We start from the raw sequence: 25,146 nt of genomic DNA on the forward strand, positions 1-25,146 counted from the left end.
GTAGCACAGCGCTACGGACATCATTCACCATCAGCACTTCGCATCACGTTTGCAGAGAGTACAAGCACGACAGCAGCAGCTACGGCCGCAGCCAAGACCCGCACCCCACAACAACGGGGTTGCTCCCCGTCACCCACCCCTTCTCTATCTGCTACCGCTGGCGCTGCTAGCTGGCCTCAGTCGACTAAGCCACGGGCCTCAGGCCGGCCTTCCGTACTGCGTCCTCAATGTCCCGGGTACCCCCCGCCTCCCGACTACAGCCCCCATTGCCGCCTCCACCACCCCCACCAGCACCGCCGCTCTCAATCACCAGCTGACCACATGCACCTGGAGAGCGGTGGGGAGGAGCAAGAGGGTGTAGGGGTGCTTTCAGGGTGAAAACACGGAGCAGGATGCGATTAGGGTTGGGATGAAGGCGTCACATCCCTGTGCACGGCGGACGCCCCGTGTGGGGGTGAGTGTGGGGCCAGCAGGTACCACAGGGTATGGTGTTTGTGTTGACATGTATGTATATATATGTATGTATATATGTATGTATATATGTATGTATATATATGTATGTATGTATGTATGTATGTATGTATGTATGTATGTTCCCGTCCCTCTTCTGCCATCATCAAGCCGAGCAGCACAGCACGTGCAAACGCAGTCGACGCGCTACACCGGCGGCGAGACCTGTCCGCACCTCTTCTTCCCCCACGCACAGACATCTCTTCTACACGGCCTTGCTAACCTAACAAGGCCGCACATCCCCCCCTCCCTACCACTTCTGGTACACTCTTGCCCTGGCAGCAGCTTCACTCGTTCGTGGTTCGTCTTTCCCCCCCCCATCCCCCCCCCACATACACACACCGCTCCCTGCTGCTGCTGCTTGTGTAGCAGCTGAAAAGGCCTCATACGATGCTGGCGGAGCGCCTTAGTGTGTATTCGTAGACGATGTGTTTGCCGCACTATGTTCAGCTGCTACACTACACTGCTATTGCTCACCCGAGATATCTTGCCCCATCTCCTGTCGTATGGTGGTGTGCAGCCCGTACGTGTGCCTCAGCACGCCCTGGAAGGCCGCCACACTGCCCTCCGCAGGGGCGTTGAAGAAGGGCCCCTCGGGCTGGTAGATGGGGTTCCAGGGGATCAGGTTGATCACCACATCGTCACCCTGCGCGGGAAGCGGTGTTTGTGTGTTAGGGGGGGGGAAGTGAAAACAACCAAACGAGTTGCACGAGCGTATGCATATGGGGGGAAGAGGGTATTCCGTGCAGGCATGAGGGAAGGAGCGGGCGGAGAGGAGTAACCTCATGGTTAAAGGGTGAGTGGGGAGAAGTACCAAAGGGCCCGACAAGAGGTCGGCAAGATGGGGAACGGAGGAAGAGTCCTCACCTGGTTCGACCCACCTTCCCACCTTCCTTACGACACCCTTTCTTACCACCGGAGCTTCCTCATCCTCCCCTGTCCCACCTCCCCGCCTCACAGGTCCTCCCACAACCCCTCACCGCCCATCCCTTTCCGCCTTCTCCACCCACGCTCCCCCCTCCCCACCAGCTACAGGACCCCCCCATCCCTCCGCTCCCCGCTCCCACTCCCACGCGCCTGCAGCAGCTGCCCCAGCTGGTGGGCCTGCTCCAGTCCGTCATTCACCCCTGCCAACATGACGTACTCGTAAAACACCTTCTGACAGCTGCTGGACTGGTAGGCCCGCACCGCGTCCATCAGGACGGGCAGCTTGTAGGCCCGGGCTGAGGGGACGATCTTGGCTCGGAGCTCTTGAGTCGGGGCGTGGAGGGAGAGAGCCAGACTGACCCCCTGAGAGGTCAGGGGAAGGGAAGAGAGGGAGGGAAGGGGGGCAGCGGGAGGGATAGCCGGGTTAGAGGGGTTAAGAGGAACCGCACCGCCAAAACACACACGACCCAAACGCTGTTGGTTCCATGCGGGGAGAGCTCAAGAAGAAAAGAGGGAAGCGGAGGGGGAAGTGTTGGGAGGGAAGGGGAGGTGAAGGGCTGGATCGGCGACAATCACATAATGGACATACCGTGCCACCCTTCCCACTTTCCCCCTCTCCCTCCCCCCCTGTGTCCCCCACCGGCAGGTCCTGTGCCAGCTGCTTGATCCGAGGTACGACCCCCACTGTGGACACCGTCACGTGGCGCCGCCGGAGTCCGAAAAACCGCGAGTCCGTCATCATGGCCACCGCCGACCTGACGGCCTCGTAGTTATTCAGGGGCTCACCCATGCCCTGTTTGGGAGGGGGTAAAGGAGAGGGTGAAGGGAAAGAGGGTGAGGGGGAAGAGGGGGGAAGGGGTGAACGAACACCAGGGAGGGGATCCGTAGTCCGGGAACTCAAGTTACACCACGGGCACCAAGAAGTTGCCTCACCGATACACACATGCACACGCGCACACACACACATCTCCCTCCGGGGTCGGGTTTGGGATGACCAAGGACGAGAGGGAGGAGGACCCAGCCTCCGGGGGAGTGGGAACCCTATCATGCGATGCAAGGCAGGCGCCAAGGGTTCTTCCCTGGAGCTCCAAGAGGCCGCCGCAAAGAGCCACACGGGGTGTGGGAAACCGGGGGGGGGGACATGACACTGGACACTACGGCAGTGCGGCCCCGCCCCCCAGTTTCTTGACAATGTATGGTGCGGAGCTGTTAGGAGCCATTGCAAAGCGACCCGAGGAATGGATGACCGCGCTGTGCGCTGCACTGTGAGCAGCTCCCAGGGTCCCTCCCCCCCGTCCCCCCCCCCGTCCCCCCCCCTCCCCCAGTCCCCACCATGAAGACGATGTTCCGTATCGGTGTCACTGCCCGGGCGTGCATGAGCTGCTCCACTATCTCCCCCGCGTTCAGGTTGCCCTTCAGGCCCATGGTGCCTGCAGACAACAGCCGCACACGTCCACATCCGTGCGCGTGGGATGGGGATGAAGTGGGGGGGGGAGAGAGAGAGGTTATGGAGGACTTGCTCTGTGCGAGAGGTACCTCGCCACGTAGCCATGTATGTGTCCAGCCCCGGTAGCTGCTGTTTAGGTCTGTCTGTGCGTCTGCATCTTGGCGTTCATCAGCACCATGACATCGAGACCAACGGCCCCAAGGAGCGGCCATCCTGGACAGCAGCTGCATGGCTCACCCACCCACTCGCCCGCCCCCAAGGCCGCTACAGGCAACCCGGCCCACACCATGACCACTTTCATCTCCTTGTGGAGGAGGAGGTGGTGGTGGTGGTGGTGGTTGTGGTGGGACTATAAGAAACCGTCAGTAGAGGTCTGGCAGCCAAGCAATTCAATACAGCACGGATAGCTGTGGAGCATTGGGGAGTTAGCACGGTCGGCAGCTTCTACCCCTCCCGTTTTCCCCCTCCCCTTCGCTCCCTCAGCGCAGGAGAAGTCCTGCCGGCCTCCTCAATCAGAACGGGCACCCCCCTCCCTCTTCAGCAGGTCACGAGCTCCCTCCCACCTCCCCCCCTAGCAGGCGCCCTTCCACCAGACCCTCCACACAAACGCAAGCCAGCCAAAGCCAGCCAGCACCACACGGCCCTCTCAGCACCGCAGTCACCACCACGGTGGGTACGTCCTAGCAGCGGTGCCCTCTGATGGACACCAGTTCCGTATCAGGTAGCGCAAAACCTGGTCTCACTCGTCTCACTTGCAACTCCCTTCCATCCAGACGTATCCGGGTATAGCCACATCGCTCCCTGCCTAGGCACTAGACACGAACAGCACCCAGGGGGCAAGCGAGCGGGTGGGGGGGTCCAGGGCGCCCCAGCTAGCCTTCTTCCAGCCAACCCAAGCCGGCAGTTGGTGAGTATTGGCGTCGGTACTCCTTTAATAACATCTTTTGCTTCTTGCAGGCCATTCCCCACCCTTTCCCAATGCGTAGTTTCTCTACGTCCTCCACTCCCTGCCAGCTCCTCCACTTTATCCGTCGCCCCCACCCCACCCCACCCCCACCTGTGGCGCAGAACGTGCAACCCATTTGGCAGCCCACTTGGGAGGACACACACAACGTGGACCGCTTCCGCGACCGGGAGGCCGCCGATTCTGCTGCTGCTGCTGCTGTCACAGACGTTATTATAGCAGTCGAGTCGATCCCTGATGCTGATGATGCTGATGACCCAGGTGGCTCTTGGGACGGCGCCGCCTCCCCCTTAACCTCCTTCGAAGCGCTGCTGCTGCTGTTGCTGCTACTGCCACTACCAGCATAGCTTCCGTTACAGTTACCGTTCTCGTTGCCGCTACTGCCGCCTCCCCCCGCATGATGGCAGCAGCACTCTCCGTCCCGCTCCGGGGTGCCGCGCTCGCATGACTCGTCCTTGCTTTCGCAAACACCTTGCCCGCAGTTCCCCCTCCCATCCCATCGCGGCTCCTGCTCCTCCCCCTGCTCCTCCGCAACCTGCGGCTGCTGTTCCCCGCATGGACCCGTCTGCTCCCCCTTCCGCTGCTTGTCCTCCTCCTCCTCCTGCTCCTCCTCCCCGGGCTGCTGGCGATGGTCCACCGGGAGGTGAGGGTCCGCCTCGGGCCCGTTGGAGCCCATCAGCTGCGGGTCACGACCTGACACACCGCCAAGGGGGAGATGTGGTAAGGCTTCTATGCACTGAGTCAAGGAGGGGAAGGCGGCGACGGGACACCGCCACGAGAGGAGAACGCGAGACGGGTAATTAGCGGCGAAGGCGGAGAAGCAGGGATGGGCAGCCATTGGGTGTGCAGATACGTGATGAGGCGTGGGTCGGAGAGCTGTGTGTGGCTGCTTGGGGAATCGAAATCAGGGGCCCCCGGATCTCGTTTTTCAATCCAGACTCCTTTTCCTCCTAAATCACATTATGACGACACACATCGACACGGCATTCGATCTCACTTGGTGAGTCGTAAGTCATGACGACTGCCTCCACCTGCATCCCGTCCTGCAGCTCCACCAGCAGCTTAGTGGTGGTCGAGTCGCTGCTGGTCTGGCACTTGAGCACCCGCGTCGTAAATTTGGTGAAGTACTTGTCCAGGAGCGCCAGTGCGGCTTTGGGCATGTCGGGGACATCGTGCCAGGAGCTTTCCGGGTGGCGGATCAGGTGCCTAAAGCGGGAAAAGGAAGGGGAAGGAAAGGGAGGGGGTGAGGTGGACTCAGGGGATGGTGTCGAGGCTCACGTGAGAGGAAGGAAACCGGGAGCCTAACCCATCGATGATGTCCGACGCGCGTGGTGAGAGCCTCCTCTGTTATGCAGTTGGACGTGGGAGGATGGGAGGGTAAAAAGGGAGGGCATTCGCGACTTTGTGGTCCTGCTAAGCAACGCTTCCTCGTGCCAAATGGCAATCTATACGCCTGGTTAACAATAGGCAATATGTTCCTGGAAGCTGGACCACACCATGCGAAGTTTCGGGCACGAGATTTTGCTGACAATGTCATCTTCAAGATTTCTGTTTTAAGGAACCCTTTCACAGCGCTGAAAGTGGACTAAACTTTCTCATACCGCACGCGATTCCAACGGCGGCCGCAACCAACGGTCGACGACACCTACCCCCACATACGAACTGCATGAACTGGCTTGACGCCTTCTTCTTGAAAGGCCTGAAGGACAGCGCTGCTGTCCCACACAGATTGCGGTGACAGTTTCCTCGGAGCCGGCATTTTCAAAGGCAAATATGAAGCGCGGTATCTTGTGAGGTTTAGAATGCGGTTGAGTTTTTAGATATGTCAGATTTTACAGGCATCATCAGTTACAGCAGAGTTAAAGGGACTTGATGCTCTCTGCTTCTGGCACTGAGACCATATGTGTACATTTACATGATATGTACCGGTTACACCTTTACGCGTATCAGCGTTGAACAAACACCCTTGTGTAGACACTCGTTCCAGGTTCCGTCTGCTAGTTGTATCACGGCAGTCTGGTTTCGGTTACAGCGCTGCCGTACAGTCCGCACGCCACCCGCTCAATGCCGGGGTCAGCTCCATTTCCACCACGCCTTGTGCAAGCGCCGCGCCACTCAAGGTACCAGATCCGTCAGCGCCGCGCAGCGACATCCTCGCGCTCAGCCGCGTAAGCGCGGCCGTTAGCGCGGTCTCGTCCGCCACCGCTTCCCCGACAACAAACGACGCAACGAACGGCTGCGTTCCGGTGCCGCTGTTGTCCAGACACGTCACAGGCCCCGCATGCTGCCACCGGAGCACCCGCGCTTTGGCGTCGAACACAGCGCCCGGCGGGCTTGCACGTAGCGGGTGCTCCAGCAGCGCCGGCACCGAAACCTCCACCACCACATCTGCATCCATGCGTCCATAACGGAGGGAACACACATGTCAACGTTCAATACTCACAAACGATAATCGACATGAAGTCCGCATGCGTGCGTGTGCTGCGGCATGCATGTGCGTCAGGAGAGCGATGTCGGGGATCCCTCGCACGTACACACCACCGCACGGGCCTGGTGCCCAAGGGGTGTATCCACAAGCTCACGGCAGCAGCACTACTGCGCACACATGGCTCCAGAGGACATCTGGCACGCGACCGCATTGCGGAAGGGAGCAGCCGGTTTCCATCCCAACCTTGAGGTTCGACTGCAAGTGCACCGCCATACGACGCCCCGGTCCCCACGCACCCCCCGTCCCTCTTCCGCACCAGCAGCAGTGCCATCCGGAGGCACCGCTCTACCACGGCAGGAAAACAGCCGGCAGGAAAACACGGCAGCACGAGGACGACGAGGTACAACGGAAAGGTAAGGAAAGACAGACTGCAAGTAAACACAGGGCCAAAAGGGTCCCTGTATATATGTCCCCGCCGGCATCCAACACCAGGTAAGTTAGACCCCCCGGAGCCCCACACGCCGCGCACTTTCACCCAGCCAGTCCACCGCGCCCTTCTCCAGACGTACCCGCGGTGCGCTTCGCCACTCGCGGACTAACTGCGTAGTGTAGGCCCAGGGTGACCAGGTGCCGCCCATCCTGCATAGCCTGCAGAGAGGCGCCCAGCTGGACCTACAAAGGAGGGAGGAAACACGAGCCACGAACAGAGGGGGAGTAGGATTGAGGAGGGAGTGAGGATGAGGATGAGTGAGGCCTCATCAGCGAGCCGTGGATGCGCGCGTGGGGAAGGGTGGAGAGCCAACGGATAACGAGGTGATGGTAGTGGCGGTAAGCCGGCCGCTCTGGCCATCTCCATGCGTAAGGCCCTGGCTAAGCCGCATCCCGTCGTGTTAGGTATAGCTCATCTGTCCCTACTCAAGGCCAGCTTTTACGGCCCCCCCCACTAATGCGGAGCTTGTAACTTATGACTCGTAGCTCTCCAGACTCATCGAAGAACGCAGGGCTCGCACCTCCGGGCATGCCTCGCCCTGCCCGCCTCCAAGGCCTCCTAAAACTTCTAACTCCTCGCACACACACCCGCACCCCACAAACCCCACAAACCCACTCCACACACCCATCAAACACAGCCCCCAACAAACACACACCCCACACACGCGGTAGATTCACACCGCACCTGGACGGGCGGCTGTGTCGCCACTGGCGGCAGGTGGTAGCACAGCACCGGGCTCCCCCGGTGCTTCTTGGCCTGGATGCCATCCGCCACCAGGGTACCGCCAGCGAGTCCAGGCTTGCAGCAGTCGGGGTGGCGGCGAGCGGTGGTCAGAGCGGCAGCCAGCTGCGCGCCGGAGGCCTCGGGAACCTGGGCCAACATGGAGGGGGCGGAGTGGGAGGCGGGGGGCAGGGGAGGGAGGAGGAGGGACGGATGTGACAGAATGACGACAGAACCCGGACCGCAACCCTCTAGAAAAACCCCTAACCCGGCCCTAGTGTCCAAATGCCCTCGAATCAATCGCAGTATGACGTCGTCAATCCACCCGTATGCCGCTAATCTAGCCACCCTCCACCATCCAACAGCGGCCATGCTAATGTCGCCTCTCCGCACCCCGTAACCCCCCGCGACCTACCTGGAGCATAAACTGCACCGTGTGCACCTTGGACTTGGCTGCCTCGGAAACCCACTCCACACGACCTGACAGACCCGCCCGCACCAGCCGCCCTCCAGCGGCCTCCCCGCGCCAAACCTCCGCCAGTCGCAACACCGGCTCGGAAGGGACCAGAGGCGCTGGGACAGCGACGGCAGGGGCGCTGGCGGCGGCGGCGGCTACAGGAGCTGTAAAGGCCGCGTCGCCAAAGGCGTTGTCCTCGAATCCTGCCAGGCGCATTTTCCACGTTCACGTTGGAACGACGTGTGAAAAAAGCAAAGCAGGACGTGAAGGATATGTCTGTTCAGCGGTGAGGCGACTTGCAGCCAGCCGTCAGACCGGGTGTGGGCTGTGGCGTCTGGCGGCATCACTAAGGTTGAGGTGAGGTGAGGTGAGGTGCGCGGGGCCACCGCAATCCAGACTCGACTACCGGCTTACGACTGAGGGCGGAGAGAACCCTAGCGACGGCGCATTTGTTTAGGGTTGTATGTTTTTGGCGGGGAGCCGCATCTCCACATGCAATTTCACATACACACAACACGTATCCATGACCACCCATGTAAAGGGCACGCGTACGTTGGTCCGTGGCAATGTATGCGGAAATGTCCTACGCGTCTCACCCGCCGCGTCTTTCTTCGCTGCCGCCGCCGTCGCCGCTTCCTTCTTTTCCCCAGCTGTGACTACTGAGGGGGAGAAGAGGTCCGAGGCGGCGAAGGGGTCGTTGGGGTCCGCACCCGGCGGCAGCTTGGGCCGGGCTGCTTCGTCCTTCTTCTTGCCGCCAAGACCGAAGAAATCGTCGTCTGCGAGGTTGCCAGGGGTCCCCCGAAAAACGATTCTCAGGTGCGGAGGTTTTACAGGACTTCCCGAAGGTGTGATCAGTAATCGCCACAAGAAAAAAGGTGAAGGCGCTGTTGCCGTTGTGCGCTGTGGCGCATGCTTGGCATCCAGGAGCAGGACGACGTGCATGTGACGGCGCTGTGCCTTGGGCTTTTAACCACACCCATACAACATCAGTCATTCTAATACATGCATGGTATCGCATGCAGCTCTGCGCGCGTGCGGTTGCTTGAGTGGCCGAGTGGATAGGCGATCCGCTACCCAATTCGCAGCATCCACCAGCGGGAACCAGTAAAAAAAGGCGAGGACGCGCACTTAAGTTGGATGCATGAATGCCCTGGAAGGCGGACACGCACTGCTGCCGTTTCCAGAGGTACCCCTCCTCACCCCCATATCCCGGCGATATCCACTCATCCAACTTACCCAGCTCCAGGGACGCCGCCGGGCCTTTGCCAGCTCCCTACAAGCGGGAGACACGGGGCAGGTGGGCACAGCGCGAGGTGACCGCACAGCAACACGGGGGCACACGTGCGGCTGAGAGGCGAGGTGGGGGCCCAGCGGAGGCGACAGACATACAAATGTCTTGGTGCGCCAAAGCGCTGCGATGTGCTTGCACGGATAGAGACAGCGGGGATCGTCATCGCACCCTAACATTCCGCCACATTCTCGACAAATATGACGACAGGTTTGTGGCCATGCTTTCCACGACCCCTCCCCGTCGAGGGCCCCGGTTACAAGCACGCACGATGTAGCGGCGCACTTTTCTGTCCTCAACCTTCCCGCACCCCACCTGGGGCGCGACGGGATCCAGCCCAGCGGCCGCCGGCGCTGCTGCCCTCGTGGGCCCGGCAGTCATCATCGTTGTTGTTGTTGCTGTCGCATCGGGCAGCTGGAATCCCGGCCGGGGATGCACGCCCTGCATGGCTGACTGGGCGTCGAAGGACAGCATCGCCAACTGGTCGATCACACCCTGGAGCGTCCTGCAATGCGATACAAAGTGGCAGAAGCAGTAAAGCGGCGGCGGCAGCAGCAGCAACAATGCTGGAGCAAGGAGCAACGCCCAAACGACCGCCACCGAAAGCCACGCGGAAAGCCACGAAGCCGAATGTTTCGGGTTGTTAGCATCCCGAATAACTCGGATCGAGCCGGACGGCGGACAGTTCGCAGTCAGCTGGCGGCGAGGAATGGCACTCCTTCATCGCCTCTCTCTCTTCTCAGCCGGTATGGTACACGGAGGCTGTATGTCGCGGAGCGGAGATGCAGGGCGCGTGTCCTGCAGCATCCCCGCCGCCTGGCTGGCCGGTGGCTCCCAGCAATTACTCGACTCTCCCGACCCACACGCCCGGCCTTAAGAGCCGTGTTTCCGTCCAACACAGCGCTACGACGGCACCCCCCATGGTCCCCACACCTTCTCCCGTCCTCGTAAGCAGGACACTCCCACCCAGCCACAGCCGGTGGTCCAAGCCCCTCTCCTCCATCCCTACCTCCGCGTGAGGCGCCCGGACCGTTGCTGCTTCTGCTGGGGCGGCGTTTTGGGCGCATCCGGTGTTGTGGTCTTGCCGCCCTTGTCATGCAGTTGCTCCAGGGTGGATATGGCCCGACCCAAAGCGGCATTGGCCTCCAACACCCCGCCACTAGACAGCAGCGCGTCCACCGCCAGATACACCTGGGGCGGGTAAACAGCGGGACGGTGTGCAAATCGCGGCGACGTCAGTGCACAATCGTCAGTGCACAATCATCGGTGTGTGGGTGTGGGTGTGGACAGGGGGGTAACGTAGGGGGTTGTGCAGCCACGGTTACAATTTAACCCTCCTTTCCCCACCTCCCCTACCTGGCCGAACCTCCGTTGCAGCCGCTCGGGTGTCAGGTCCGCGGCCTTGCCGTCTGCCGGCCCCGCCGCCACCACCCTCACCGCGCTGTTGAGCAGCTCCACACAACTGAACACGTTGGTCGTGGGGGCGGTCACAAGCAGGACCACCAGGCCGCCGGCCACTCGGTAGGTGACCGCCAAACTGAGGACAGACAAGTGATGCACCGAAGGGGGGAGAGGCGGGGGCAGCGGTGAGAGGCCGGGAGGGAGGAAAGTATACTACGCCGCACTACGCACTACGGAAATAATTAAACGCGGTAGGAATATTGCAAAGCATCGACCGCTGACGTCCCCCAACACCGAAGAGGGCGGGAGGGAGCCTGGGGGCAGGGAGGTAAGGAGGTCGTCACTCTGGAGGTGTGGGGAGGGCGCACTGGTGAGTATGAGGAAGCTGTGACACATTTTGAAAACTTGCGTAGAGTGATGTTATCGTGTAAACCTGTGGAGCTTGAGAGGGGGGTGGGCGGGGGAAACGCATACACAGAGGCGGCACAGCAGTAGCTGACTCATGGCCGAGGCTCATGCGCCTTGTAAGCAAGGTGGTGGCAAGCTCGAAAAATTCTACGTGTTGCGGAAAAATGGGATCAGGCGTTCGGAACCAGTACCGCCCGACGCAGCAATACGGCGGCGGTTGTTGTCATCACAGTTGTAGAGCCGCAATGTAACGCCTGCTGGCTGCGCTGTTCAGCGCAAGGGGGGTCCGTTTTTCAGCCATCTCCTCCATGCACATGAGGTCCGACAAGATCATCTGCATGCGAAGCAGCGCCTCACTCGTGCGTCTGGACTTGTTCCGGGTCGCCCTAGTACCGACCTAATCCGACCCCATACTTCCTATGCTGCCCCGTAGTACTCACTTGTGGCGCATGACCCCCACTCTGCCACTTAGCAGCGGCATCGCCTGTGTATTGGACCTGCAGCGGCATGTGTGCCGTACAGGATACGTTGGTACAGCAAAAGGCGCGAACGCGATGGGTTTTGGGGTGAAGCTTTCCCCAAACGTCCTATGCATGAGTGCATGTAAGATGTGGGTGCATACATGGGTGTTAAGCCGGGGTTATCAGCTGCGAATGGCTAACGATGTTGATCGAGGAGGCTATACCCTGGGAGGGGGACGGTATTTACAGAGGGACGGGGGCCCGACGTGACCGGGCCCTTCACGGGGTGTGAATAGTGTCACTTACAGGATATCCAAGGGCTCAGATCCTTGTGCAGCTGCTTGCAGTGCTGCTATGGCTTCACCGGCTGCAAGGCTTGCAACCTGGAAGTCCATGCCCCGGCTGCAGCAGCACGGGGGTAAGGTGTGATAGTTGAGGTATATTTTTGGTGTTTGCAAACGTATACATAACTCACCTCTGGAGCAGGACTGTCCGACCATCACGACCCTTTATAACCACTGCTGCCTCGGATGCAAATACCATTTTCAGTTCTTTAGTTTATTTGTATAAAAACCAAAGGTTAATGCGGGTCGAAACGACGGAGCTCATCCGTAACATAATGGTTGAAGCATGGATCCTAGCGGTCCAGGGTCGTGATAGCTAAGCAGTTATATTTTGATAACTGATCCATACTGACTTATAGATAGCCTCCGTGGTCCACGTTTGCGGGTAAAACGACTATGGGGCAACCAAAATTTCAATTGTACGGGAAACGGGCGCAAGCAAGCATGTTTTGAGCAAACTGAGTCCAAGCCCAATATTGTTTGTGCATAAGCAACCCACCTCCTGTCATCAGGAAGGCTTGCAATCATCATACTGCCGATCTTTGGGTTGTTACGGAAGCTGCCTGAACGACATGGGACGCAAAGGGATGAAGGGCTTCCTGAAGGGAGTGCACAAGCATAACGGCTCAGATGATGAAGCAGCAGATGCTACTACTGAGCAGCCCAGCACGTCGGCACCCAAACCCGCCGCCGCGCCAGGGCAGGCCACCGCGCAAAAGGCCACACAACCCGTCGCGGCTACGCCAGAGGACAAACCTATCGACAGGGCGGATGGAGCGGATGCCGACACTGACGATGAAGGGGGAGATTCAAAGGGCCTCGAGACGCGAGGGCAGCTCTTACAGCGACATAAACGGGTAAGCCGAAACGACATATCTGCAGTACCATAACCTGTTCCCGAAGAAAACAACTTCCCCCCAACCCCCGACATCCCATATCTGCTACAGTTGCATACCAATATCTTCACCAGCCTGCTCAGCTTAATCATTTTGTCTAATCTAATTTTGTCTAATCTCACCTGGCCAGCGAACAAAGTATCCTTGTGTGTGTGTGCCGTGTTCATATTATTACCCCTCCGGCATGGACTTCAGCTACCTCCTAGCTCAGGACCCGTTTGTTGGTTGATTTCACACAGGAAATGGCGGCGCACAAGAAAGCAACTCAAAAGTTGGGCAACAAGAAGAAGGCGAGTGCGCGCGCTCTAGCTAGGCACTCGCTGCAGGAGGTCGCGGAAGCCCCTCCTCCTCCTTCCCACCACCCCCTCTCACCTGGAGATAGCGAAGTAGCCCGCCGGCTGACAGCAGTCCGACAGCAGTCCGACAGCAGTCCGACAGCAGCAGGGGCAGCAGCAGGGCAGCAGTGGAGTAGGGAAATGTGAATGGGGGTTTCTACATTCCCGTGGGGGTGGGGCCCGCTCGAAAAACTCCCGTTACACAGTCCTCTCGCGTTATCACACAGCGCCGTCATCGACCTGTTTGGTGGGCTGGGGGTTTGTCTTTGAATGGGGAGGGATTCCTGCAGTAGTATGCTGTATGCAGTGTGTGAAAGATGAGGAAGGCATCTGCGGGAAGAACTGGAGCCAGTCGGGGTTGATAATATTGCGGTATCCGGCGTGGCAGTGTGTTCTCTGTGTGTGTGTGTGTGTCTCACAAGAGCTAAGAGCTAAGGCGCTCCTGTATCTTCCCGGGACTCGGCCTCCTGGAGCTCAACACTGCCTTCCCGTCAGTCAGTCTGACAGTCAGTCTGTCAGTCGGTGTGCGTGTGTGTACGTGTGATATGTGTGTGTGTGTGTCTTCCCATAGGGAGATGAGACTTCCTCACCCCCTCCCGCGCTCCAGGGCGGGGTCACACCCCACGCCCCGCTACAAGGCATCACACCCCTGCACGCCCACCACTTGCACACGCAGCTCAATGACATGACTAACTAAGCACCATTCTATTCCCTGTGCTGTGAGGAGCTGCAGGACGAGGTCGCCAAGTTGACTGCGGAGATTGAGGCTCGACACGCCCGGGAGCTGGCCGACCTGGAGGAGCGAGACAGGCAGCAGCAGCAGCAGCAGGCGGCCTCAGCGGATGCGGTTGAGGCTGGAGGCTCCGGGACGGCGGACGCGGCGGCGGATCATTTGGCAGGGTTGGGACTGGGGCCTGGGCAGGGAGCTGCGCACAAGGTGGGTGCAGCAGCGGGGGCCCTAGCCCCTATACAGGCGCAGGGCGCCGCTGCCATGCTTTGGGGGGTGCTGGGGGTTGATGTGAAGAGGCGGAACCACGGACTGGTCAATCCCCCCCCTTCGTGAGGGCTTTTCCACCCGCTGTCGGAATACTTGGGCCGGTATGCAAGATGGCGGGGATGAGGAAGGTAGAGGTGGGGTGGGGTTGTAATGGTGGTGGTGGTGGTGGTGGTGGTGCTGCTGCCGCTGCTGCTAGTGGTGGCTTAGGTGGCGCGGGGCCGGAGAGCAAACAAAGCGATACTCGTACGGACCGGTGAAGATGTAGCTGACAGGTAGTCTTGCGCATGGCCTGCTGCATGTGCCCTCTTGCGGCACATGCTAAGGCTGCTTCAATGTCTCTGTTTTGTTCGTGTGCTTTTGGTTTGAAGCGATCATTGCCCGGCAGCAGCACTCCAGGCGAAGGGGCCTCCCTAACTAGCGAGGGGCTAGCAACAGCTGCTCTTCCGCGTACCCCATATCTTGGTTCCCACCCACTTGAGTGCAGAAGACCGGCAAGGCACAGAAGCGGCGAGAGAAGCTTGCACAGCAGGACGTAAGTATGTAGTATCTGTCTGGGCTGGAACAGGCAAGGTGTGGAGTTGGGGGGTATTGGGTGATGGGGTGATGGGCTTGGGGGTTATGCGGCCTTGTGCAGCGAGTGTCGGTCTGACTGCACTGAGTGGTGAATGTGTGGATGGGTAGGTGCACGTTTCGAGGTTCGAGGTTCGGGGGTGGAGGGAGGGGCCGTGTGTGTGTGTGTGTGTGTGTTGTGTGTAGCTGAGGGCGCGGCTCCTGCACTTCCCCTTTTCCTCTCTCTCCTAATCCTTCATCCCTCCCTGATTGCGAATAACTCGGCAGTTTTTTATTTGCCTTTTGCATCATCATGATCACTAATCACCATCACCATCGCCATCACCACCATCAGCAACATCAGCAGCAGCATCACCATCATCACCACCATCACCATCGGCAGCAGCACCATCATCATAACCACTACCATCACCATCATCACCATCATCACCATCATCACCATCACCATCGTCATAATAGTAATATGATTCCTCGCATCCTTTCCTAGCAGAGTTCAAGATCACAGCAGCCTCTGATCCCTTGCAACCCCCGCTCCCACCAAGCCATCAGCCGTCCCTGGTCTTCCTCCGTCAAGTCTCCCTTCCCACACCCCCGCATGTCCTCCCTTTGACGTCCTTCCTCTCACCCCCCCTCCCCTCTCCCCCCTTTCTCTACACGTCTTCAGGCGGAGCGAGAGCGGCGTATTGCCAGTGAGCTGGCCGCCCTGGGCCCCAGTGACAAGGCGGTGGAGGAGGAGCAGCTGCTGCAGATCCTGGCACCCATGAAGCTAGGCATCCGGGAGATCCGGGTGAGGGTGAGGGTGAGGGGGAGCGGGAGCGGGAGGGGGAGGGGGAGCGGGAGGGGGAGGGGGAGGGGGGCGCGATGTAGGGCCCCACCGCACGCACATGAATCCGCATCTCTCCCGTCCCCCGTGGTCGCCTGCACTGCACCAAACTTCTTCCTCGCATGTAAGCTATCTCTATCGCCCCCTCCGGGTGCCCAGGATGCCGGCAGGTCGCCAGGACCTGCTGTGACAGTTTCCGCGCCCTTCGAATCCTTTTGCGCTCTGCATCCCATTCCATGATTCCGCCGCCCCTCCTCTACGTAGAGCATACGTGTATACATCCTCCCGACCCCACACTCAAATCCCCCGACCCCGACCCCGACCCCGACCCCGGCGGGAATCCAATTTCCCAACGCCCTCACCACAGGCCGACGGTCACTGCCTGTATCGCACTGTCGAAGACCAGCTCGCTCAGGCCCAGAGCCGCAGTGCGGCAACAGGGGCAGCAACAGCAACAGGGGCAGCAACAGGAGCTGTTCCCGACTACCTTGCCCTTCGCCGTCTGGCCGCCTCCCACATCCGCGCTCACGCTGAGGACTTCCTGCCCTTCATCTATGACGAGGACAGCCCCGGCAGCGGGGAAGAGCAGCTGGAGGGGTACTGCCGGGAGCTGGAGGAGACCGCCGTGTGGGGGGGGCAGCTGGAGCTGGGGGCGCTGGCGCAGGTGGGGGGAGATGGTCGCGGGTCGGGACGTGGGGGATGGCGGGAAACCATGCGCACGGAACACAAAATGGGACGGGGGAAAGGGGGGTAGACGGTAAAAGGAAGGGCCAGAATGCGTGTGTTGGTCTTGAGAGAAACACTCGAACTGTGAGGGGAAGTGGCGAGGTTGTCTTGAGAGTCATTTTAACTGCCGTGTGATTGTATGTAGGTAGGTATATTTGTGTGTGTTGTGTTTGTATATGTATGTATGTTTGTGTGTTGTGTGTTTTTTTATCGCTGTTTTCTCACGCTGGATCGCTTTTCGTTTCTTGTGTTGTACTGCACATCACACGCACACGCACACGCGCACGCAGGCGCTGAGGAAGCAGATCAAGGTGTATGCTGCCGGGCTACCCCCGGTGACGTTGGGCGACGAGCACGCCGAGGAGGGGGTGTTGCAGCTGTGCTATCTGCGCCATGCATTCGGACTGGGGGAGCACTACAATAGTGTGGTGCCGCTGGGGGGAGGGGCCGGGAGGGGAGAGGATGTCCGAGGGTAGGGCTGGAAACCGGCGTCGGCTACGGCAGCGGCGAGGATGGTAGTGTCGTACTGCAGCGACATTGGCGGTAATTTTTTGCAGCAGTAGCAGCAGCGGCGGCAATGGGGTACGGCAGCAATATCTGCGGCATTTCCGTTGCCGAGTAAGCGGGAGAAGCAGGTAGGGCACGGGCGATAGGGAACCGCTGACTTAGGCGGCAGCCAGCCGGTACGGGTCGAGGTCGGGTTTGGTAGGAAGGGGTCGAGGCTTGGTCACGTCGGCAGAACGGAACGTCCGGTTTGACCATAGCTGCTCATCCACTTGGAAAAGGACTTTTTTTGTTGATTTTTTGGTGGAACTTTATTAAGTTTATGTGACGTGAAATAAGTATTAAGGAAGCTGATGTTTTGGACCCCGAAGATAGATGCGCGATAGAACTGTACTTCTGCGTCGCAGCTACGGCCGCAGGCCAAGAAGGGCTTTCCTTGCGTTACCTGGAAACGAACAATTTGGCGAAAGCAGTTGCGCGCGAAGAAAAAGAAAGAACCTGTTCGGTGGTTCGCCTGGGTCGCCTGGGTCGCACGTGTCGGTGACTTTACCAAAAGTATACGGGGTGGCGGGCTTTCTGTCACAACTCAGGGCCGATATAAACTTGGTTGTCTCTCAGTCATAATGGCAGGGAGGGCTTGAGGAGTTGGTGGGAGACCGCAATCTTCCTCTTTTCTCTGCTGCCAAGTCCTCGCCTAGGCCTCCGGTATCATAGCCATCGGGGTGGGCACCCTGAAAGTTCGGCTGGTAACTTTCGTTTCGTTTAATCTTGGGTTATCTGGACGGCTGCATGTTAAGCTGACATCAGGGTCCCGGATCCAGGAATACTTGCCTGTTTGGTGGGCTGTCTGTGCAGCAGTGCTCTAGCGCCTGTAGAAGTGCTGGGGCTCGGAGCGGCTGGGGCTTCCTTGCAAAAGTGATTTTTGCAGCTTCTTGGCTGAGCTCAGGCCGCAGGCCCAATGTAGCGCACGTCGAGACGACACTATCAGAACACTATCGGCACTTCCGCGTTTTAGGCTGTGGCCCAGACTGGGCTTGACATGGACTGGGACATGGATTCCGACATCCCACACCATGACGTTGAAGTGCGGGAAATAGCACAACAGCATGGATGGCGGCATTCATGGCAACACATTGAGCCCGGTACGGTACTATTCCCCGCAGAGACAGAGCATGCAAAACGTCATGATAGGGATCACCGAGTTCTCGATTCCCCCCATTCCGGCCGCAGGAAGAGACCTATCGTCCGCATGTCCGCCCCCCAGCCACACAACTCCGTTGGGCCCGCCCCCTCTGCCGGAATGCACCCATCCAGGTTCTGCAGTTCAAAGCTGCATACGCGTCGTTGCTCCCTTTCTGTCACGCCGTGAAATAAAATCGGCGTCCCCACAGAATTTGTGTCCTTTCACGCAAAATCGTGCACAAATCGTGCACAACACAAATCCTGGCGAAGGTTGCTTCTTTCCGAGTCATTGTGTCCAGGATTGCGCCATTCAACACTACTACCAGAAGGAGAATATTCAAGGGCCGTGTGTCCGTCTCACCACAGGGGCCCCTCACTGGGGCTTCAAGGAGCCCAGGCCCCCGTCCACGCCTAGGACTTGCCCCGTGATAAAGGTGTTGTCAGGTCGCAGCAGGAATTCCAGCGCCGCCGCGACCTCGCCGGCCTCACCCACCCGCTTTAGAGCGTGCATGGCCTCGGAGGATTTTAGGGCGGCGGGGTTGGAGGTGATGCGGGCCGCCAGCGGTGTGCGGGTGAGCCCCGGGGCCACACAATTGACTCGGATGTTCTTGGGCGCGTACGTGGCGGCGGCGCTTAGCATGAGACCTGGGGGGAGGCGACGTCGCGGGCGCGAGAGCGGCGTGGGGGGCGCCAGGTGCGGGAAAGGAGGGCCGGGTGAGATGTGGGTTGCTTTGTGTGCGTTTCCTCTCCTTGGACTGGCAACCAACCAACCAACCAACCGACAAACCAACCAACCGACAAACCTACCCGGGCGGAAGCAATATAAAACTCACCCACGTGAGGTCGGTTGTCTTGTGTACGGTAAAAATGAGTTTTGAAGGAAAGCAATACCCCTAGAGGGGTCACATGCTCCCCCCTGGGTGGGGGGGGGGCGAACCGGAATGGGATACAGCACATGCCAGCCCCCTTGCCAGCCTCTGCCTGCTCACCGGAGGTGGCGGCGCCCTCCCTGGACTCCCAACCCCCTCTCCACTACCACCCCACCACCGCTACCCGGCACCACCAGTACACCACCACACAGATTGGCGCTCTGGCCCCCCCCCTTTACCCACCCACGACCCCCGCCTTCGCCGCCGCGATGGCTTCGTGGTTCGGTATTCCGTGGCGAGCCACCGCAGAGGAGCAAAACACAACGGAGCCGCCCCCGCTGCCCATCATCTTCTTCACGGCCGACCTGAGGACAAACACACGCATGCATGGGGAGGAATGGCTCTCAGTCCGGTCGTGTAGCGGCACCGGATGCAGGGAGGTGGTGCCTGTTGGAGCTGGCCCTTTTAAGAGCGAGCCCTGCTGGTTGACGGGGAAAATGCAGGGGTATCAAAAGGAGCTAGACCGCCAGGGCATATGTGTGTTGGTGAAGGAGAGGCGGGCGGGCAGCAGCTGAAGGGCCCGAGGGGCTGTGCACTTTCGGAGGGGAATAGAGGTAGGTGAGCAAGGGCCTCCTCCTGGCAGCCGGGCAGGACTGGCAAACCCCGAAGCATTGGCGCTCTGGCGCCTGATGCGCCCCTCGGGTTGCGGCCTTAGCTTCCATGTTACGAGTGCATGTGACGGTGTGTGTATGTGTATTTGTATGTGTGTGTGTATTTGTATGTGTGTGCGTTGCGTGGTGCTGAGCTGAGGCGGCACACGTCGCCGTACCGTGGCCAGGTACGGTCAGCGGCGCCTTAGCATGGCAGCTCGACCGCAGGGGGATGGGGCGGGCAGATGGATAAACAGACAGACAGATGGATAGACGATCATGCAAATGGACAAACAGACAGACAGACTGGCAGACGGGACGGACAGATAGCCGGGACAGATGGACAGACAGACAAACAGGTAGGCGAACAGACGAACGGATGCGGACATCGGGGTGGATCAAGGAAAGGTCCGACAGACGGGGCACGGACTACACAACTCACTTTAGAATGTAAAAGCAGGAGTTTAGGTTGAGTTGTACAGTACGGTTGAACTCCTCGTCTGACGTGGCGTGAGCCGACTTTAGCACGATGGATCCCACGCAGTTCGCCACCCCATCAACCTTGCCGTACATCTCCGTCGTACGACTGATCACCTCCTCCACCTGCGCCGGCATCAGGGCCCGTCAAAGCCCCATCGGCCCCAAACCGATTCATCAAGTCAGTCAGAAGTCCCGCCCACCACAATACACACACATACACACACACACGCACACACTCACGCACGCGTTCCCTAGAGGCCCGCTATCGTGGACGAGCCATGCAGCCCTTCTCTTTTAAAAACACACTTCTTACCTGATATTATCAGGATCAAAAGCACACGCAGGCAGGCTTCTCTTATGCTGCTCGCATGGGGATAGGATACATGTGGAAATTAGGCACGTCGACACTTCCCGCACCCGCTACTTCCGATCAACGGCGGAGACGGCGGAGGCCACGGAGCGGCTGAACAAGTCCTGGAGCAGTCTCCTCACCCCATAACTAGACCCCGCATGCGCTCGGAGACCTCAATTTAATAAACCCATGCACCGGTGCATGTCAATTGACAACCGGCCCCAAACTCAACTTGGCGAACCCAAACCCTAGGACCCACGCCCCCCGCACACTTGTCATGAAAGGTCCCCGGCGCGAGGAGAGGAGGATCCCGGCCGCAAGCCACTAGCTCGCATGGAGCGCCGCTTTTACAGCGTGAAACCGCCCTGGACGGGCGGCGGCGGCGGGAACCTGAACCAACACCCAAGGTTATTACACAGTCCCAACCCTTAGCCCCTCCTCCACACCCCTCCCACACCTCCCCCCTCCCCCTCCGGCAGCTCCCCTCCCCTCCCCTCCCCTCTGGACCTCCACGCGGGGGGATGTCCTTCGGGCGCCTTACCTGCTGCGGGTTCAGCACATCCGCCACCATTCCGGTCCCCGCGCACCCGATACGGCCCCGCAGTGCCTCGAGCTTGGCGGCGTCCCGACCCGCCGCCACCACCACAGCTCCGGGCTGCTGGGCCAGCCGGGCGCACAGCTCAGAGCCGATACCGCCGTACGCCCCGAACACCACATAGACTGCAGGGTAAGAAGAAAGGTACGGGGCAGTGTGTAGGTTGGACCTGGTATTGGCACTCGTTTGTCTGCGACAATAATGTCGACCTTGTTGTCGACATGGAGGGGCCGGATGGGTCCTGGGAGGGCGCCGCAACTTGTGCAACTTGGGGTTAGGAAGGCAGCGGCGGGGAAAGGAAAGAGATGAAGGTGCCGCCGTTCCATCCTGAAGCTGTTCCTCATGCATGAGTGGACCCTCTCGCTCCTTGCGCAATCGCGTAACGGGTGGGTGGGCAGCGGGGGTAGTGCCATGCCAGCACAGGACGCCGCCTAGCCTCGTCCAGGGCGGACTTCACTTTCCGTGCATTCGACAGGGCAGGGCCACACAGGAACGCGTGCTTGCCTGGCGCAGTGGAGGTGCTTGCATCAGTACTGTAGCTGGATCTGGTTATTAAACTTGAAGAAGTGGTGCGCCGCAGGTTGGCGGAGTATTGAGGTAGGCGGTTGGCCAATTGCCGCAACATGGCACAATCTTTTGTAAGTCCGTCGAAGAAGAGGATGTAGTGGCGTTTTTTAGTGGTATAGGCAAATCAGGAAAACAGCGAACTGGCAACTATATGAGAAGCTTGAAATCGGAGGTGGTTGTATGGTTAAATCGTGTGGCCAGGCCGTGCGAATGGACGAGCATTGCAATACGTCTCAACGCGAATAGACCGCAATGCATCAGGCATGAATTGCTAAATCTCTATCATAATGGATGCAAGCCACCAGAGTTCCGCTGTACGCTAAAATACTCGCCTTTGGTCTTCTTTCGCGAGGCAACTGCTCGACTACCCATTTGTGTTGCAGTGCACGTTTTACCGCTATTTCATTAGCCATGCCGCACAGATGCCAAATTGCAGGCTGCCACGCCCGGGGCCTCCCTGCTATCACAAGGTGCTTGCACACTGTTTCCAATCAGCCGTCATGTCTAGTTAACCGGCAGAGTTGCGACCATATTTCAGGCGAACAAAATTACGTCTAAATAAGACTAAACATGCCAGCAAAATGTCCGAGTTTTAAGGCGGCGTGTTCCTGGCGTGAGTTTGGCTAACTGCTCAGTAGCTAAGCCGCCAACCGCCAGCAAAACAACCCATCGAACCCCCCTCCCAACACCAACCCATTGTGAAAGTTGTACTAGTGGCCGATAGGAATGACAGATACCTGTATTGCACCGTTAACGAATCCTAGGACCTCAAGCAACCCGACAAGGGCCGAAGAGCCGCATGGGCGACCCACCCAAGGCCAGCAACGACCAAACCAGGGACCGCTGCATTGTGGCAACCCTCGGGATTGCCCTGGGCGGGTGGGTTGTACGACGAAGCACAGACGATTGACGAGAAAAGGAACATAGACGCGTGGGTGAGTGGGTGGGGGAAAACTAGAGGTTACTTTTCCAGCAGCGGGACACACCTCTTGGTCATAATAGTCAAAACAACGGCAGCTAAAGAAACAATGCGCCTGTGGGACCCAAGTAGAAGCTTGAAGCCCCTTGCCGTACTGTGGTCCGGCACATGCATGCATGCATGCATGCACCCCGCTTCCACGCCCCACGGCAGTCCCTTCACAAGAACTTGCCAATCTCTACACTCATACTTCGAGAAGTCGAAGCTTATTGTTTTGTCAGTTAGGGTCGTACTTCTTTTTTCGAGCACGGCCCACCACGTCGGTTCTAGTACTCCACTGCTGCTGCTCAGGGTGCGGCTAGGTGCGGCTGGGACAGCACCGGCAGCATGTTATATTACAACGAATCTCTTTACGAATAGCTTCGGTTATAGGGTCGACTTCACTAGAAGATAGTACTGTGACCTTCCACCGGAAAAACTCTCTATATATTAGATGAACCAACTACCGGACTTTACAACTTCTGAGATGTACCGATCGGCGGATGCAGATCCCGGATGCTGATGATGATCATCCAGAAAAATTAATTATACCCAATCTAAAGTTAGAGGGCGTCCTCGATCTTAAGTGCATACTAGGGTCCCTGAGTGATGGCATCTCTCATAGGTTAACCAGCGGTTGCAGAACCGCATCCACCTCAATTCGGTCTCGAGTCGAAACTGAGAATTCTGCTCAGTACGAATTGATGTATCACATCACAGAGAGGTACCGATCCTGACAAAATTAAACTACCCACGACTTACCGCACTTATTCTTCAGGGTGAGGCCCAAATTTGTAATCCCTGTTGATCCCCCTGCCAACGACAATGCCTCCTGGCCCTCCCCGCCTCGCAAGCAACTCGCTTTTCTCACAGAATGCACCGACCTTCCGCTGTGTCAGCATGCAACCCCAGCACTCCAAACCCCAAAACCCCCTACCTGCTTCTCCTCAAATACCATTTGAGCCCCTCCCCCCTTAAGTCCAAATCCCCTTCTCCCAAACCAGCCTCCAACAAGCCGCGCTCAAACAAAAGAAATCGTCAGCCCTGCATCAGCAAATAGAAAAGCGACAGCTGCTCCGCGAATCGCTTCCTGCCCGCCTCCGTGAAGGCCTTGTCACAGCACCAACCCAGCAGCGAGGTCCACTCCGAAACCACCTCCTCATAGTCGCCACGAAGCAGCAACAACTCCTCCGCACCAACCTCCTCCTCCTCACCTTGCTGCTGGTGCTGCTGCTGCTGCTGCTGCTGCTGCTGCTGCTGTTGCAACAGCCCCGTCTCCGGTCGCCCCAACATACCCTCCCTTGAAACTCCGCCCACCACAACAACCCCAACCCCAACCCCACTACCCCCTCTCTGTCTTTTCATCCGCCGCTGCTCCGCCGCCACCCGCCTCAACCAGTCTTCGTCACTTCCCTCGCAAAGCCACCGCAAGTCTACTTCACCTCCACCGCCGCCAACACTGCCACCAACATCTCCACCGGAATCACCATTCACGACCATACCACTTCCAGAACCGCCGCCATCTCGCCCAACTCCCAGCTGCTGCTGCTGCTGCTGCTGCTGCTGCTGCTGGCACCCTTGAGGTGGCGGCGGCTGTGTGAGCCTCCTGTTAAGGCCCCTCAGTGCCACGTAGAACAGCCTTGGTCCGGTGACCTTGGCCAGGCTGGTCAGCAGGTACGGCGGGTACAACAGGAGGTCGGTTTCGGAGCCGTTTGCGATCTCCACCAAAAAGGTCCAGCGGCTCTCCAGTTGCTCGGGGGAGAGGGAGAGGACGGCGGGGGCGCTTCGGAGCAGGGCCAGGAGAGACTGCGGGGTGGGGGAGAGAGGGGGAAGAGGGGGAAAGAGAGAGAGAGAGAGTGTGTGTGTGTGTGTGTGTGTGTGTGCAAACGAAGTGACATGCCGCCGCCGTGGTATGTGTGTATGTGTGGGTATCTAGGAGGAGAAGTGGATGAAAGGACTGTGGATGAAGAGCGGGGGAGGGCGGGACATCCGAAAACCTTACCGCACCCTTTTCCCCCCTTTCTCCCCTCCCCCTCCCCTTTCCCCCCTCACCCCTTTTTCCTTCCCATCCCAACGGTACGCAACACATGGCTTTCCTTCTGACAGCTTTCCATAACCTAAAACCGTAACCCTGAAGGGTTGAGCGGCCCTGGGGCCCCTACCAACCCCACACCTAATCCTCACCTCCCCCTGCAGGCCCATCTTGCCAGTCAACAGCCGTATGTTTGGCGCCAAACGGCTCCCCGGCGGGTACTTGAGGGCTGCGGGCACACGGCGAAGTAGATCCTCAGCCGCGGGACGGCCCCCGGGGAGGACCGCCTCCAGGGCGGCTAGCTTGGGGGCCACTGCCGTACTCCAGTTGGCCAGTCCGTGGATCCTTAGAGGGGGATTGAGGGAGGGAGAGGGGGATGGAGAGGGGGTTGATGTCAGGCGAGTCTCGAAGTGAGGGGGGCGGGGGTCCCCTTGCGTCCGGGGCGGGTGTTTATGGAGGTGAGGGTCGGGTCAGCAATCCAGCAATTGGGGGTGGGGGACGTTAGGGGGTGCCGCGCGTACACACATACACATGCACGTCATGCATCTTACTCGCTATGCCGCGTTTCGTGACGCCCCGCAATATCCAATGGCCCCTACAACGCACCCCCTGCCCCCTACCGCCGCATTGGCGGGGCCCTGCTGCTGCTCAACCTTCGCATGGTGATCTCTGAGAACTTCCCCCCCACCTCTCTTCACCTCTCCTCTCCTCACCTCTACAAACACACACATACACACACGTACAGACGCCCTCCCCTCCTCTCCC

At 59.2% G+C, this 25,146-nt stretch overlaps 4 protein-coding genes across 4 annotated transcripts in view; 1 reads left to right on the top strand and 3 right to left on the bottom strand.

Annotated features, from left to right (window-relative positions):
- Window positions 1–184: 184 nt before the first annotated feature.
- On the bottom strand, window positions 185–12,044 carry VOLCADRAFT_108314 (uncharacterized protein; the record flags this gene model as incomplete). The annotated part of the gene is made up of 23 exons (XM_002958739.1): window positions 185–327; window positions 988–1,156; window positions 1,699–1,800; window positions 2,078–2,230; window positions 2,770–2,867; window positions 3,122–3,188; window positions 4,384–4,541; window positions 4,846–5,054; window positions 5,906–6,236; window positions 6,292–6,329; window positions 6,431–6,470; window positions 6,846–6,948; window positions 7,451–7,636; window positions 7,902–8,146; window positions 8,540–8,602; window positions 8,654–8,719; window positions 9,180–9,216; window positions 9,547–9,736; window positions 10,241–10,422; window positions 10,588–10,768; window positions 11,481–11,537; window positions 11,808–11,903; window positions 11,977–12,044. The coding sequence occupies 23 exons, from the start codon at window positions 12,042–12,044 to the stop codon at window positions 185–187; spliced, it is 2,982 nt and encodes a 993-aa protein (XP_002958785.1).
- A 2,513-nt stretch (window positions 12,045–14,557) lies between these two features.
- Window positions 14,558–16,668, top strand: VOLCADRAFT_69916 (uncharacterized protein; the record flags this gene model as incomplete). Its single annotated transcript, XM_002958722.1, has 5 exons — window positions 14,558–14,605; window positions 15,308–15,430; window positions 15,834–15,894; window positions 15,937–16,130; window positions 16,483–16,668. Coding segments are annotated over 5 exons (612 nt in total), but the record flags the coding sequence as incomplete, so codon positions are not given.
- A 1,583-nt stretch (window positions 16,669–18,251) lies between these two features.
- Window positions 18,252–21,500, bottom strand: VOLCADRAFT_108315 (uncharacterized protein; the record flags this gene model as incomplete). The annotated part of the gene is made up of 5 exons (XM_002958740.1): window positions 21,329–21,500; window positions 20,771–20,949; window positions 19,840–20,000; window positions 18,991–19,112; window positions 18,252–18,523 (listed from the first exon to the last, which is right to left on the bottom strand). The coding sequence occupies exons 1-5, from the start codon at window positions 21,447–21,449 to the stop codon at window positions 18,252–18,254; spliced, it is 855 nt and encodes a 284-aa protein (XP_002958786.1). The 5' UTR covers window positions 21,450–21,500.
- A 1,887-nt stretch (window positions 21,501–23,387) lies between these two features.
- VOLCADRAFT_100094 (uncharacterized protein) overlaps window positions 23,388–25,146 on the bottom strand; it is a gene marked incomplete at both ends in the record, with an annotated part of 2,865 nt that continues 1,106 nt past the window's right edge. The window contains 3 exons of the mRNA XM_002958741.1: window positions 23,388–23,459; window positions 24,003–24,155; window positions 24,534–24,726. Coding sequence (XP_002958787.1) covers window positions 23,388–23,459; window positions 24,003–24,155; window positions 24,534–24,726 — 418 coding nt within the window. The remainder of the gene's footprint in view (window positions 23,460–24,002; window positions 24,156–24,533; window positions 24,727–25,146) is intronic.

The sequence above is a fragment of the Volvox carteri genome (genome assembly GCF_000143455.1).
Source record: "Volvox carteri f. nagariensis unplaced genomic scaffold VOLCAscaffold_104, whole genome shotgun sequence".
Lineage (NCBI taxonomy): Eukaryota > Viridiplantae > Chlorophyta > Chlorophyceae > Chlamydomonadales > Volvocaceae > Volvox > Volvox carteri.